The sequence below is a fragment of the Cloeon dipterum genome, chromosome 3 (genome assembly GCF_949628265.1).
Source record: "Cloeon dipterum chromosome 3, ieCloDipt1.1, whole genome shotgun sequence".
NCBI classification, from domain to species: domain Eukaryota; kingdom Metazoa; phylum Arthropoda; class Insecta; order Ephemeroptera; family Baetidae; genus Cloeon; species Cloeon dipterum.
Genome location: NC_088788.1, coordinates 28,738,144 through 28,754,648, shown reverse-complemented (window position 1 = coordinate 28,754,648; position 16,505 = coordinate 28,738,144). Strand labels below are relative to the sequence as shown.

At 39.7% G+C, this 16,505-nt stretch overlaps 1 protein-coding gene across 1 annotated transcript; it reads right to left on the bottom strand.

The window, feature by feature from the left end:
- Positions 1 to 26: 26 nt before the first annotated feature.
- Positions 27 to 15,589, bottom strand: slow (slowdown). The gene is made up of 9 exons (XM_065485119.1): positions 15,463 to 15,589; positions 10,082 to 10,235; positions 1,880 to 2,002; positions 1,168 to 1,286; positions 1,017 to 1,112; positions 651 to 958; positions 462 to 587; positions 273 to 399; positions 27 to 217 (listed from the first exon to the last, which is right to left on the bottom strand). Exons 1-9 carry the CDS (start codon positions 15,491 to 15,493, stop codon positions 201 to 203), a joined length of 1,101 nt encoding a protein of 366 aa, XP_065341191.1. The 5' UTR covers positions 15,494 to 15,589; the 3' UTR covers positions 27 to 200.
- Positions 15,590 to 16,505: the final 916 nt, after the last annotated feature.

Genomic DNA, 16,505 nt, shown 5'->3' with positions numbered 1-16,505 from the left:
TGCTACCCAATGATTAAATTTTTAAGTCTGTGTAATTTGCAACACTTTATTACAAAAGATACAAGTCACCTTAAATTAAAATTAAACATAGGAGTATGGCAGTGAATAGATCAGATACGTAAAGTACAATGCTGAACGTTATTAGGTTTGACTCCAGTCATCTTTTAGTTGAGTTAAAGAGTTAAGACGCCTCAGTGTTGTTATTTGTTGCATACACCTGCAAAATTTCACGCTTTAGATTCATTCAATAATTTGGGTAGGTCTGATCTTACAGTTATCCAGTCTTTGATTGATGGCAGCTATTTGTCTGGTTATGTGGTGTAACTTCATCTCCTCTTCTCCAGCCAATTTTTTCTTCCTTCTGTTCATCTGCTTACGAGAGTGCTCCAATTTCTTTTCCTGCGATATCAAAAACGGATTTTCAATTAAACATTAACATGCCACTAAGCTGCACTACTTACTAAACTGTCAATGCGAGTCTTCAACATTTTTTGGTACTCAATCACAGTGTTCAGTCTTGAAAGTACCTCAAGTGTGGCAGCGGTTGACTTGCCTTCTTCACTTTGATTATAAGGTTGTGTCATGACCTGCAAAAATTATTAGTAACTTAATACAAAGAAAAGAAAAAAAAAATGAGACAATCCCGATACCCTTTCAATCTTGTTAATCCTCCTGTTAACGTCGACATATTCCACTTTGAAATCGTAATCTTCTAGTTCCTCACGGTCCCGTTCTTGAGGCTTTAAAGTGGTTGTGGTTGGTTTAGTGGTGGTGAAGGCAGAGGTCGTTGGGACCGTGGTTGTAGTGAAGGGGGTGGTCTCGACAAGGTGCTTGTGTTGGCATCCTCTTCCATCTGGCTTGAGCACATAGCCTGGGTAGCATTTGCAGTGATAGCTTCCAAAGGTGTTGACGCAAAGGTGGTCGCAAGTGTGCTGTCTCAAACTGCACTCGTCTATATCTGAGAGTATAAAGTTGCAAGGAGTTAAAAAGCAAAGTCAAAATGCATACTAGCTAACCTTGTTCGCAATATGGTCCGGAATATCCAGGTCTGCAGCCACAAAAGTCGGGTTTCAGGCAAGATCCCCCATTCTCACACTTCTTTTTGCAAACGGCTGGTTAGAATTTTTAAATTAACTATTAAAATTAAAAAAAACTAAAATTGTAAACCTTTTGAGCATCCTTGGTGTGTCTTTGGCGATGGAGCCCATCCTGGACAGCACTCGTAGGAGGTCTTGTGAGATACCTGATATTTGACCACATCTCTGTATGAAGTCTCGTAAAGTACCCTAAAATATAGAATTTGTCAGAAGCAAATTTTAGTAAAAAAACTATCATGAGAGGTTAATTTAATCCTGCTAATTTTATATTGAAATTTTTATGTCAAAATTTTGTTATCAACGCTTTTCCAGCGGCAAAACATTCCTATATTTGTTCTATTTTATTTTGAAGAGTTTTCCTGAACTCTTGCACATAAATTTTTATATGAAAAGTTTACAACAAATTGACCATTTTTGGCCACATCGAGACCGTTCTATTGCAGTTCAGACGGCAATGGGGCACTGCCAATTTTTCATAATTTATTTTCTATTAGAGATTTTTATTTTATTTTTATCTCATGAAGTAGGGCGGAATAGATTCGCCGAAACTGATCGAGTTTAATAAATTAACTCTGAAATCAATGATAGTGAAATCTTGTTATTCATTTACCTCTCAATCATCATTAAGTTTTCTCTAATCTCTTTAGGAGAAACATCTTAAATCATACTAATTGATAAAAATTGTGGTCAGTTCACGTTTTTCAAAACTCAAATTTTTTAATCCACCCTTCCTGCTAACGTGCTGCGTAATTCAAAATCAGTTGTGCTGGCGAAATACATACCTGATCTTCCTGCACATGCCCCTCTCACAGGGCATGTAATATGACTTGTAGACAGGGGTGCAGTACGACTCCCTTGTGCGCACTGGCTCAGTCACCGACTGCTCTTTGGTGCACACGTGGCGCCTGAAATCAGAGACGCCTCATTTAGATCATTCACAATTCTGCGTTAAATTCTTGTTGGAGCCTTTTCACCCACATGACCCGAAACATGAGACTTTGGGCAGAGAAAAGCGTAATATTTGCATCAAAGATTTATCTCTGCTCCTTGGATTTATGAGTTTCCCACTTGGAGATCAGTCCAATTAAACGCGACGACGACGGTGCTTGAAATTGCGAGCTGAGACTTAATTAAATCGCATATTTCGCATCTCACATTCCTCAAAGTGCGCACAGTAATAATTACCGAGCGTGTTTTGGGGCATTTAGCACTTGGGTGTGCTCTCGGGACTCTTTTGCATACGTTAATTGGCACCGTGAACATCAATCAGGCGCGGATTTGACTTTGCGAGCACGTTCTTCACGGCGTACACTGCAAACACGTTAATTATCTTCGTCTGGAGTGATTCTTCGGCGAAAAGGCGAGTTCCGCGAGCATAACCGGTGCGAACATGGAATGACTATGAATCAGCGCGCGGTTGGACCAGAACAGATGGGGAGTTTATTGCTGAGGCGTTCAGCTAAAACAATGGGCCTTTATTTCTTTCCGCACTTCATTTGCATACAACTAGTGTTGAGGGCGATCAGGTGGAGAACAAAGTTTTCTCTTGTACCTGTTGTGAATTTATTGTATGCTATTCAAGCTCAACATTGAATTACACAGAAATGCTCTCTTGGTGAATATGTTTGAGGTTATTTCCTCTAAAAAATTTGCATCGCTTGAAAACAGCCCTATTAAGAAGGGATTTTACCATAATAATTGAGGGATGTCTTTAAGCTGGTCGCCACACCGAGTTGATTTCAAGAGGTAATTATGATTAATTGACGTCTGCGATTCTGAATTCAATTTTTATTGACGTAGACGGTTTACAATTGGGATGCGTTATCCTGCAGCCAGACGTGCTTGAAATCATGAATTTCCTTCCCACCCAAACAGTACCAATCGGATTAGCAATTCTGAGACAATCCCAGCAGCCGTCAGCATGCATAATTCCGCATTGGTCACTCAAACCTCCCACTCGTGAATTATACAACTCTTTGCGAAATCGAGCTGTATAACACCACGATTTATTTCTGCTGGCGCGAGCGTTGAGCGTTGATTTGCCTGCGCGAATTTACAGCGGCCACCAAGAGATGCGCGCAGCTTAGCTTTTTTACTCGGCACACATACATGGTACACGTTTATTCCGGTCTGAAGAAACAAAGCCGAAACCAGTTGATCAAGCGCGGACGAGTTGTCGGCCCAACTAGCGATATTTGTGTAAATATAAAGCCGCCCAGTTTGTCTCTTTTCGCTTGTTCCCCGAGATGCAATAAGGCGTTTATCAGCGTCGGTCTCGCTCGCGTCAGGGCAGACCGGCCGACTCAGGTCGTGACCATCAAATCCTTCGGAGCTGCTGCTGCTGATCGCACAGATAGCGTCCACAATAAAAATCTCCGCTCAAAGTTCAAAATTAACGTCTCACTCGTGCCTTATACCTTCTTGTTTATCGGCTAGGGCGGTTTTTGCCCTTGCAGAAACTCTAGATTTGAGATAGTAACACTTCAAAGTGATATTAAACTACAATGATATATGAATGTTGCAAGTGAAGACCTTTGAGGAATTTCACATAAGATGAGTCTCTAGTCGTCATTCATTTTTTTATCTTAGTATTTTGATCAAAACATCTCCGTAAAGTCGTTTGGAGATGATTTATTAAAATCACACGTGAATTGATAATAAAAAATTCCACGACTGTAAGCAATTCGAGAGATATTGCGAGAGGTTGCAAAAACTAAACTAAACTGGATCTCGCTAGAGGCTAGGTACTTAAATATATTTATTGCCTTTGGTCGCTAAATTCAAAGGAAATCAGATTTGATGATCGGTATAACGAGGTGAGGTGAAGTCCAGCAATTCAAATATTTGCTCAAAGGGTGGCATATGGCAAATGCGCGGCCGGCTCCATAATACTAAATTTACACACGCGACCGGCAGCAGAGAAAGAAAATAAAATATGCAAGTCAGAGCTCATAAATACGCTCATAAAACGCAGCCCATTAATAAGTCAAAAGGCTCTTTTATATTTTACAATTCCCATATTTTATAAACAGCTTGTCTGTTTGCGGTTGTCTGGGGTCCGCGACGCGTTTGAAAAAATGCACCGCCGGGGCAGGAATAGCAAGTGCTGCTGTTGCAACGCGATATTTCAGACCAGACGAGCGGCAGTGCATTTATTTTTGCTTGCGTCTCCGGGATAAATATGCCCAGCTTGTGGTGTAAATATTAATTAATTCCATGCACTGGCTTGCTTCTCAAGAGACTTTGACAGAATGTGCGTGTTATTGCAGTGCAAACGCAGAAACTATATCCGACCCTCTCGAAACGTGATGTTTCCCAACTCCTACACTTTTAATCGAGCGAGTACGTGTGCGCTTGCCGAAGTAATCCGTAATTAGAATTTTTCCTGAAGTAATGTCTGTTTGGCTTGCTCATTAGTAAAGCTGTTGGGCGGACGTGTTTCTAAAAGCAAACTCATTGGCAGGCTATTTGCATTTCCATTTGCAGGCGTCAGGCTTGAGATTGATCAGATTGTTGATTTGAGAGAAAAACCACAGCATCCCTTCTTCCACGACACACATTAATTACTGTGCTTGACTTGGCCGCGAGTAAAGACCATTAAATCTTTTATGCAATGTAAGCAAAAAATATTTTTATTTGCAATTTAAACTTCAGTGGGTTTCTCACAAATTTCCAAGTTAACAATCTGTAAAAGTTGAAGGGTACATTATATGACTAATTTTAATTTATGAATGCTGAGAGCGTTTTGAAAATTCCTGGAAGGAAACAAATCCAAAAAGAGCTTTTATTAGTACATAAAAACCAAACAAGGTTATATTAAGCTTGCAATCGATGAAAAGCTATTTCGCACACGATAGATACATTTTATTGTTTAGGTTCTGTTTTATAGACTGTGCGTTTTAGAGTCTATAAAATGGAGCCAAACGTCTTGGATTTTCATTGCAAGGGAGGTCCTCTCAGATTGTGAGCTGTCCCAGCAGTGCGAATCGAAATTTACAACTTGCCGTCCAAGACGCCCACAACAAGCAGTTGAATTTCTTTGGTCAGCGGTAGTAAAATCGGAAAACAAAACGGCCATTGAGAAGCGAACGATTCATTGTTGTTTTCTGTTTCGATAAAGGCGCGTTGACGCCGAATCAGCCTCTTTTGCTCTCAAGCTTGATGAGGGTCGCGGCGCCAAACGCCGCTATTTCAGGGGCCGTAAATGCAGCGTCGGCTCTTTTGCCAAGCTTGAAAGAACGCGCGAGACGCAGCATTCCCACAGGAACAATCCGCCTTGAAGTCGTGAGCAATTGATCAGTTCATTATAAAACATGATTGTGATAGCATCAATTTGAAGGGAAACTTTTTATTGTATCTTCTCTCTTATTGTTAAGTGAAACTCAAACTGAATTTGCAAGAACCCAAAGTTGGATTAAAACCACCAAGGCAAGGATAAACCTTCAAATGATGTCACAGTTTTATGGCGTCTATAATTATAATAATATAAAATTAATCCAAATGAAAAGAGGTATATTAAATTTTCAACGAATCCAAATACTATCATAAAATCAGTCACTATTTTAAATTAAGGCAATCCTCGCCAGTCGATATGGGATTTAGCCTTTGATTGTGCGGGTAACAGCGTTGGATTGCACGTACATATACAGTGTAATTTAGAATATACGTTTGGGGCTTTTAAGCGCAGCTATAACATTCGATGCACGCGTTTAAACGAGCCATTAAATTTTCCAGCGTGAGACGCGACCGTATAGCCATAAAAATCACATTCTGCCTGTGATTTATGCTCATCCCTGTGGTAGCATAATGATGATTATCCTCTCGGCGCTTGGAAACCCGAGAAAATGCAAACAGGCGCTGAGCGCAAGTGAGAGGGAAACAAAACTGGCCGCTTCTTTTTCTCTCCTGCCAAATCAGACAACGACGCGAATTGCGGCTTACGCAGAAATTGAGAGACTGCGCTCAGTACTGCGGCTGAAAATTCGAGGAAGTAAATTAGATTTACTGAAAAAGAATTTCCTCGTCCTTTCGAGGATATTTTCCTTCCAATTATTACCCTTTATGGACATGTGTGCCAAGCTAAAATTACTGATTTATGACTTAATCATGCTTCAGAGTTGTTGTTGAAATATTTAAAATATATATATTTAGAACTTAACATACTTTTTAAGTGTAACACTCTTATTTCATTACTACCCTCGTGGATATAATGCAATATACTCGTTTTACGGCAAGCAATCTGTGAGAGGCATCTTTTTAACTACAAAATTTAGACTGGTTTATGCTAAAAAAGAAGGGGAAGAGCGGCTGCAGCAGGTTGAACCGAGACGATTTGAATTTCGAACACATATCCGTCTCTGCGTGGTGCCCATGGCGTTCTCCGACGTGAATTAAGCCTTTGATATTTTATCTGCAGCTGTATTAGAGCAGCGTTGATAAAAAAGCAACAGCCTCCGACACCGCTCCATTATACATTTACGAAAATACAAGCTACTATTTTCGCAACAAGCACTCCCGACAAAAAAGCGGCGGAACTTCAGAAACGCACACACTAACTACACCCACGCGTGTCGGCGGCGGCGGACGAGATTTTTTTAAAGTGATCGCGAGCGCGGCACCTGACTGAAAACAAATGTCCCCTCGCTCACGAGTGAGATTGTAATGAAACGGTCGGCATTCAGACTGTCGGCTGCGGCAATAAATAACAATTAAAAGCAGTCGCACCTTCAATGCGGAGAGGGAGGTGCACACTTTGATTTTATTGTTTTAAAAGCGGAGTCGGGAAAAGTATCCGAGACAAGTTATGCGGCGCCTTTTACGGTCCATGCCGCTCGCGAAGTTTGTCAAATCGTCGAGTGCTGCTGAAAGCCTCCCGACGGCTGTAATTTTCTAGTAGCATTTTAGATCTTGCGAACACTCAATAATTGATTTTTAAATTAATAGATCAACACTGTTAGAATGGAGTAGAGGTGTCACAATATTGAAGCTAAATGTTTCAATGCGAATTAAAAGTTAAAGCACATTTTAACAATCGTCTCTGACAAGTTCAAAAACCGGAATTTTGTGCAGCAGGCGTACAAGAGTGATGTGAAATTTTTGTTTTGTGGTGGCTTTGGTGAGAATAATCCTCCTACAGACGCTTTGATGTCTCCTGAAGTTGTTTTACAACTTGCATGGGCCATTTGCAGGTAAAGTGCCTACTTCCCACCATCGCCACCTAAACACGAATTCGCGAGCACTGGACGCGTAATTCACGTAGCGCCAAAGAGTGCTGCTTAATCTCCCTGAGCTGCCAGACGCTGCTTTCCAGACAAAATCCGCGTCTTAAGGCAACTTGTTTTTGTGCACATTAAAAAAGTGAACGCTTTTGACAGCGTAAGATTAAGGAAACAAGCTAGCTGTTTTTTAAACTTTTTTTCACAAAGGAAATTTTAATTTGTTTGCGATGTACATTGATACAAAAAATTGGTACTTAATGTCTATTTTTCTCCGTGCTTATCTAACAGCATGAGTCCTTATTTTACAAGTAATCCGCAACATTTTTTCAATATTTACGATCGCTGTTTGATCAATGGAATATACACAAAGAGTAATCAAATATAGTTGTGAACACATTGATAGATTCTATTTGCCAACCATAGTGTATAGTGTGATGGTATTATGTGAGTTCAGGAATTTTTAATATTGAGCTGTCCTACAAACAACGCAGAAACTGTTAATTTTCAACTCGGTAGTTATATTGTCACAACGCCACGTATATATCTTCAAAATATCATGACAACAAGGCGAGCTTTCCTAGGTGAGCAGATTTTAAAATCTGACGAAGGAAAACGTCCATCACCCCAATTGTACTACCAATGGCATGGCTATACCGTCAGCAATTAGGCTAATAATATCTAATATAGACTGCTGAAGATCTAATGAATATTCATCTCTCAACGTCTACAATTCTATTCATTACGCCCGAGTATATAGCTCTTTATAAAGGCTGCTTGTCAGTTATCGCCTCTGAACTATTATTTAACAATCCAAGCGTACTCAACAAAGTGTAATTAAAATTTCGAATCGCGGCCGACGGGCGGAATGAGTCAGATCGCTTAAATGAAGACAGGGTCAAAGCGCTAATTAACGGAAGATTCGACTTAAAACGCTGGAAGGCTGGCGCAATCTTTAATTTCGGCCGCCACAGCCCCTGAGTTATTACATTTTTATGCATGTTATGAAGCGAGAAAGACGGCTTTTTAAATGCAAAGCAGCAGACGTGGCCAATTTGTGGCACTAAAGGTAACATTAGTCGCGAGTCAGTGTGGGCTCGCGAACACAACACCCGCCCCAGCACGCTTTTCTGCGTGGGAACCCTTTGGTGAGATGACGGGACCGAGAGCTGATCTATTTTGTTGGTTTTCTCGGGCAGCACGAGAGGAAATCAGATTTGCAGATTTGGGCAAATTATGGACTGCTTATTGAGATTTATGTCTTTCGTGACGCAACGAATAAAAGGTCCACTTTTTGAAAGCCGTATTAAACGTTTAAGCTCGTTTTCATTGCAACATTGTATTTATATCACCCGAACCCCATAACATATCAGGCGATAGATTTATGATGTATGAGCTGGACCAGAGGTATTTGCATTTAACTCAAAGGCACATGGATGGTGGTAAATAATATGAAAATTCAATGACGCAGATCAATCTGGTTTGTTGGAACATGATTGAAGAAGATACAGCCACTGCGTGTTAGCAAACAAGCGCTGAATAAATTGCGCGGTCAGCGCAAAGAATGAAAAGATGTCATCAATGTTCAGGGACAGAAAAGCATAGGATATTTTGAATTATACCTTGATAATAATTGGCATTACTTTTTAGGCTATAATATTTTTGCCATACATTTAATAAGAAACCAAAATTTAGAGCAGCAGAAAAGTGATTTTACCCGCGCCTCAACCCGATCATAATGTCACAGTGCAATGGTCGCCTTCGTCCAGTCGCACGACACGACCAGTATCGTTTGTTACGACAATGGTATAGTAAATTAAAATTTTTATTCGGCTCCGAATAATACAATAATTGTTCTTCTGATTTCTGTTCTACAAGGTTAACTGTTAAATTCTGAAATAAAATTGCTATGCGCTAAACTAGATAATGCGAAGCTATATGATTTAAAACATAGCACCAGTAATTTTGGAAATATTTTTCGAGAGCTATATTAGAAGGTTTGAACAAAACACACTCCAGCTCGGTGAGTATCCTGTGTCCTATCAGGTAAACAAATAATGCTGACTCTTTCATGTGTCAGTCGCGGAGAGTCTTGCCCTACTGTGGCTTAACTTTGCGTTTATAAGTTATTCTTCGCACCCGAGATAAACTGGTGAGCACACAGCGTGAGCAGAGTGCAAAGGTAAACAGCGCAGAAGAGAGAGAGCTTATCTCGTAAATATGTAATTTCATTACTCATATGCAGGCAGCGAACCTGGTGTACAATAACACAGTACACACGAGTGAGTAAAGTTGATGGTTGGGCAACTGGCGCGAAAGCCGAGCAAAATTCACGCACCCCCATTAATTTAATGACCGCGGCGGCGCTTGGTGCGCCGAGAAATCATTAGCGCAAACACACACAATGAATTATAAGCACTCTCGCGAGTGCATCTCCAGACAGGGCAGGGTCGCGAAAGACGAGTCAAATTGTTTTCCCTTCGGCCTAATTGCCTAATTATGTGCACTTGCAGTGCGGTGAACTGCGTCAGTGTTATTGACACTTGTGGAGTTCAAAATAAACCAGCAGCTCGCAATATCTAGGGGTCAATTGCTTTATTTTCAAGCAACTAAGCAACTTGTGCGCAAATTAGCTCTATTAAGATAATGTTATGGTCAGTTCCATCTTGATGGTTTTTAAATGGACTCGCGAGGAATTAGCATAAAAGCGCATTTCCCGAAACTGCACACTGAGTGCACAGTTGGAAACAATTCATATTTTCCACGTACCCTGGATAGTGCTTGGTGTACGGTTTCTCGGTGGTGGTGCTGGTCGTGGCGGACGTGATGGAGTCAGGGCTGCCCTCGATCAAGTATGCGGCGGCTGAGGGGTGCGTCAGGGCGAGCAACAGCAGCAGCAGACGCCAGACGAGGGCCCTTTCACCTGCGGCCAAAACGGAGAAGCAGCGGGTCATTTCAGTTCGAGGCACGTGCAGCCGGCAGAGTGAACGCGAGAGAGGAACAGAGAAACATCCGGCGCCGCGTACAGCGGTGCAGTTACTTTATATTTCTGCTGCAAGAATGCAATTGGCTTCGCAGAAAGCGTGCTTTTCTCAGAAGATGCCGTGCGTTTCGAGACTAGTAGCTTTTGTTTCTGCTTATTAGGCTAAGTTGGATTCGTGCGGTGGCAGCAGAAAGGTGCCAAGTTCAAGAGCAGGTATAGCGACTGCTTGAATAAACAAGCGATCATTTCAACTTAAAATAAATATGCAGCAAGGACTAAAAATGCGTGACAAGCGTTGTCCATAGATGAAATTTTAAGTGTCTGTCAATGATCTGGAAGAAAAGAAAGAGAAATTATTTTGACAAGTATGCGGAACACCGCAAAACGTCGCCAAACGTTCGGTCTTCCAATTTAGCTGTGTTTTCTTTTATAATTTCGCAAGCTGAAATCTGACGACCACCTGACTTTTGCGGTTATTCTGATGACAAACACACACAGAATGAGTCAAATTACACGTTTACTTAAAAAATTACCGACGCAAGAGTCCTGCTTAACAGTTTATTATTAATGATTTTGCGAATTCCAGTTGGTAAAAGGCGACTCTCCTGTTCGCATAGGATTCCTGTTTGCCCATTTGATTCCAAGAATCACTAAATTTTAGAGTAACATAAAAACTAGCCTCTTGCCCTTGTCGTGAAAATGTCCATCTAACCGCAAGAGCGTCGGGCGCATGGTAAACAACAAAAACGGTTCCCGCGCGCTCAGAGAGAGATAAATCACAGATTTTATCAGAATCTCTCAGATGTTTCTCAAGATCATATTTTGAAACGCGGGCTTCAGGTAAATTTGCATTAAAGAAAAAGAAAGGAACTTGAAAAAATAAATTTACGGTCTTTGATCATGTTGTTCTCGAATTTTATTGATAAAAAATAGACAAGCTATCACAGCTTTATATCTGAATGGTTTGATAGTTCCAGAAATTGTCCATCCACTTTTCTCGTATAGCAATTAATGAAATTAAAAATGATGAAAGAATGCTAAGAATAATTTGCACTTGACACAAGGAAAACGAAAATTGTGCAGAATTTGCAGCATATGAGATCATCGCAGTGTTTGAATTTGCGAATATGGGTCGCCCATGCCCATCTCGAAAGAGATAACCGATCAAAAATATATTGCTTGGAATTAAAAACAGCACGAAATAAATCAGTTACAAAGCAAACAAAAAAACAACCAATTTCGCACAACTCCGCCGTTTAATCTCTCTATCACAAAGAGCAAAAGAAGCGGCACTCAGAGGAGGCCACGCTGCCCGATTACAATCTACAGCGTGGCCTAATGAATTCAATAAGAGGATCCTTTGCCCCCCAAATCAACCTGCTCGCCGGCCGTGCGTTTTATTTTATTAATTCAAATTGCCGCAGGCTGTTCAGTGGAAGAGCAGATTTCATGGGCAGATAAAACGCTAGCCATTTCAATAGAAAACATCTCGAGGCCATTTCGGGATGAGTATGTGTGCGTACGCGATTTATAATTTCATCCACGCGGCTATTACAGCCGAGCCAAATGATATGGTAGCTGTGCCTGTAGTAGCGATCGCAGATGAAGTGACCAGATAACAGTGCTGAAATTTATTGGACACTTTACATATGCGTGACTTGCACGGGGTGCGACTAAACCAAACATTATTGTTTGTACTGATTCAACTTTGTTATAACAGAGAAAAATTTTCTATTTTTGAATTTTAAGCAATCATAAAATTTAAATTGCTAAAAGTCCAGTGCAAAATATGTCCCCCTCATCTAAGAGCAGTTTCTTCAGAAAATTGTTGTGATTGATTAGTATGGCCACGAGAAAAAATGGAAAAGACAAAACGGCTGGCTCGCTTTCTCGCTGGAATTTGGTGGTTGCGGCTGCACGGAAAGAAATTGTTGTTTGCATCAAGCAAATCCCTTTGATAAAAAATCAGCCTATTTCGCACTCAACTTTAAAAATTCAAGCCGTGGTCGCAGTCATAATAACTAACTGTTGAAGAAGATGTCACTTAGAAAAATGACTCTGTCATCTTATATCGATGGCAATCAACAAAAAATTTTGCTTTCCACAGTCGAGCACCTAATTTGCGTAAAAGAAGAGTGCCACCTGCTGCGCGAGAGAAATGCCGGCGTTCTAGGAATTTTGCGTGGTTGGATCGCGTGGCTGCGGTCAGGCGCCGAATGCGGCGTGAAAACGGCCGCAATACTGAAACGCGGCTAAAAAATGTGTAATAAATAATGCAAATTACTACTTCTCCTCCCGCGGCGATGCATGATGAGGTGTTTACAAATTAACAAGACACCATGCACACCTCATTCTCGCCAACACATCTGCACGCTGAAGAAGTGTGAATGAAACGGTTTACACATTCAAAATTCGCAAACGCTTATGATGGCTGGTCCCTACTTTGCAGTTTCGAAAGGTCTGACACAGAGATGAAAAATCGTCTGCGTAAAATGTAAAAAGTAAACTTTCACAAAATATTAAATGACTTCATCCTTACTTTTACCGAAAGCTACAGGAAATGTGAATGCAAAATTACAAAATCTGATTCAACTGGCTTCGCATTTCATTTCACCCAAATAGGAAACTAACTCGGGTTCATAATTCAACCCACATCAAAATCAATCATATTATATTATGATGTGATTCCGTAGCAATCGGTAACAATTTTCTATCTGCCAATTTAAAAAATGCTTGGGTAGAAATCACTGCAGTTAACACAATTTATGGCTGCTAGCAAAATTGAACTGTGGGGGTTTTCACGGAACTGTTGACCATTCGTCAAAAGCAAAAATACCCTTGAGTATTGTTATTATTTACCGAGTGTGCACTGAAGGCCCGCAACACTAAAAGTTGATTCAACGTGATCAGACAATGCCAAAACGTTTTTTTTACGTTGTGCCGTTCTCCATGTCGTTTTTAAATTTGTTGCCTCACAGATTAAAGGTGCTATAGGTTTGGTCTTAGAAAATGATTAATGATTTTTACTAGAAATAAAAGTGTATTGCTGGGCACTGCACGGTCTCAGTGATCCGAGGGCGTGACTGCGCGGCAGGCGCATAGCCAAACAGTGTGTGTGAGTGAGCGTGTCGTGTCTTTAATTTATTTGTTCTCGTAAATGGCCTTACATAATAGTTTATAACTCATTCAGACCCGAGTCAGTCAAAAATGTGTACAGGCCAGTCAGTCAGGTTTTTTTTCTTTTGGACGTTAATGTCGATTCTTCTTTGTTTGATGCATCAGATTTAAGTAGTTTCTTCTGGCATCAATGTTTGCTTAAATAAAATGAGTACTTTCGGCCGGCATAATTTGTTTAAATTGGCAAATATTTAAATAATTCAAATGGGTCTTGAAAAAATCTATAAATAAATTTCAAGTAAAAAACATTAGAACTTAAACTTTCCTTTTTGTGAATATTTACTTGTTTTTGCATGCAGGTGTGCTTTATAAGACGGAAATTAATTTGCAGCCACCGTCAAAAAGTGTCTCATAAAATTTAAGAAAATTGCAGCCTTTAGGCTCTTAACAGAATTAGATATTGTAGTTTTATGGAAATTGAGCGGCAACAATTGAAAATTACTGTTACGACGCACAGCGTAAATAAATTTGCAAAACCAGACTCTGGTCTGACAAGTATTGCTAGCCCATGCATGCATTCCTGCACATAAAAAGCCCACGGATGCTCCAATTGCTTTAGACTTTAAAATGTGCTCGGCGTTTAAAATTTATTGCTTTTTAAAATGTATAATTAAAAAATAAGGATTTTATCGCAATCCACTAGCGGCTCCAAATACTTTTGAACCCCTTAAAAGTTGTCAACAGATAACAATAATTTTATTATGGAATAATATTGTAAGCTTGATTAAAACGCAGTCTCATTACACTGCCACATTTAATTGACAGGATTTTAAGACAGGCACATTTTTACCCAATTAAAACAAATATTCGATCCCAAAATCAACGAGAAATTTCGAAAGGAGAAAGAGGCGACAGGCACGCAGAGAATCTGTGGAGAGTGACTTGCGCTCATTCTCGCTGCCATGCCAGACAGCGCACTCATCTGATTGAAAATGAGAAGTGCTGACAGCAATGTTTCATTTTTCTTTCTCTCGCATGCAAAAGGAGCCGCGCGCGGCTGCGGCTGGCTGGATGGCTGCTCTCTTCTTCCATATATTATAATTGGCGCGGCTTGTTCGCTGAGTGATCCCCGATTCTCTCTCACCAAGGATGTGGCTGGCCATGCCTCGAATCATCTCATTTTCCTTCACGATTCACGGAAATTTATGTGCACGCATACTCCGCCGCGCTTTGCCTTCTCGGGAGGCTCTGCGTGCAGCAGCCTTTGCTTCAATTACGCACGTTCTCGCGCCGCGAACAAAGTTTGTTTGACTGAGTGTGACCGCCCAGCCTAATTAAGTTGCTACTCACTTAAAATAACACGCGTGCTCGCCGACTGACTATTGCGAGGAGCGTGTCTTTTAAAATTGGCACACTAACCAATTGATTACTTTTTGAGCAGTCTGTGACGATTGGTCTGCGATTGCTCACTTTAGCAGAATTTTGATGGCATAATATATGCATTAATAAAAATTTCCAAACCTGATTAAATGCAAAAATATTATTTTGCAAAATTATTGGTAAATAAGAGCCCACTTGTTTGATTTCTTGCGAAAAAATAAAAATTACTCTAGATTAATATCGCATCATGAAGTTTTTTCTTTATGCTCAATAAAGCTATATCCTTTCGTTATTATTCAAAGGATAAAAACTTTAGAAAACATGTTTTTTATTGTGATTTACGTATGTAGTCACAGAAAAGAAACTACAAATTAAGCTACTAAAAAATGTCATTTTCTGGAAATATGTATGTTAAGTGATAATTCAAAAATGGTTATTTTATTGAGAAAGTTCAGATTTTTTTAATCAATTTTAATGTTTTTTTCCTGCAACCTTCTAATCAATATCAGATTTTTAAAGTGCCAAAGGGTGGACTATGTCGATGATGGTTCAAGCCCCAGGTAGTAATATTAAAAGTAAGAACTAAATTATAGCAATAGGTATGTGCAGCAATAAGGAAAGAATGCGTCAGTTCAATTGAATGAAAGCTGCAAAAATGTGTTGGTCTCACCTGTGACCATCGTAAATGCGAGGTCCAACATCAGACTGCTGGCTGGGAGGATTAGGAGAGAGCGGAGGCTGCTGCCTTCTCGCTCCGCTCGCCGTGTGCGAATAATCAGCGCAGTAGATGAGAGCACCACACAGTCTTTTCCCAGCGATTCACCTCTCCCGCCAGAAGAGCATTCGCCGGCTAAGATCGTCCCACCACCATACATCACCCCTGTGGAGTAGACTCCTGAGATGCCAATCGCAGTGCAGAAATTAACAAACAAACATTAGAAAATTGTGCAAGATATTGAAAAAAAGGAATTTAAACAATGCCATTAATTGGCACAATAATTACAATTATAGACTATCTTGTCCCATGCCTTTACTGAATTAATACTAATGTCTCAAGTTGAAGAAAGTTATGTATGTAGTTTGTTTAGTTTAGTAATCTCACTGCAAATTTAGTTTGAATAAATTTATAATTATTCAGTAATCTTATTGAATGATATTGCTCACATGATGAGATTTATACATATTAACAAGAAAAAATATAATCTAATTACAAAAAAATTGTTCTGTGTATCTCCTTTGTGTAAAATAGACTATATTCATATGGAAGTCTATCACAAATAAAAATAATTGTAAGCAATCATTGTAAAAATTCAAATTTCCTTTAGTACAAATATGGAAATGATTAACACATGATGAGATTTATACATATTAACAAGAAAAAATATAATCTAATTACAAAAAAAATGGTTCTGTGTATCTTCTTTGTGTAAAATAGACTATATTCATATGGAAGTCTATCACAAATAAAAATAATTGTAAGCAATCATTGTAAAAATTCAAATTTCCTTTAGTACAAATATGGAAATGATTAAACAAAAGTTTAACACATGATTTAAGATATTTTGAATTTTAAATTTGCCGAACGATGCGCGCATTTAGATGCTTAGAAGAAACCACATAAAATCAGCGATACAATTTCAAATAAAATATTGAGCAAATTAGAACTCGAAATTCACGTAATTAATATTGCTGGATTTTTTCTGCCTCTATTTC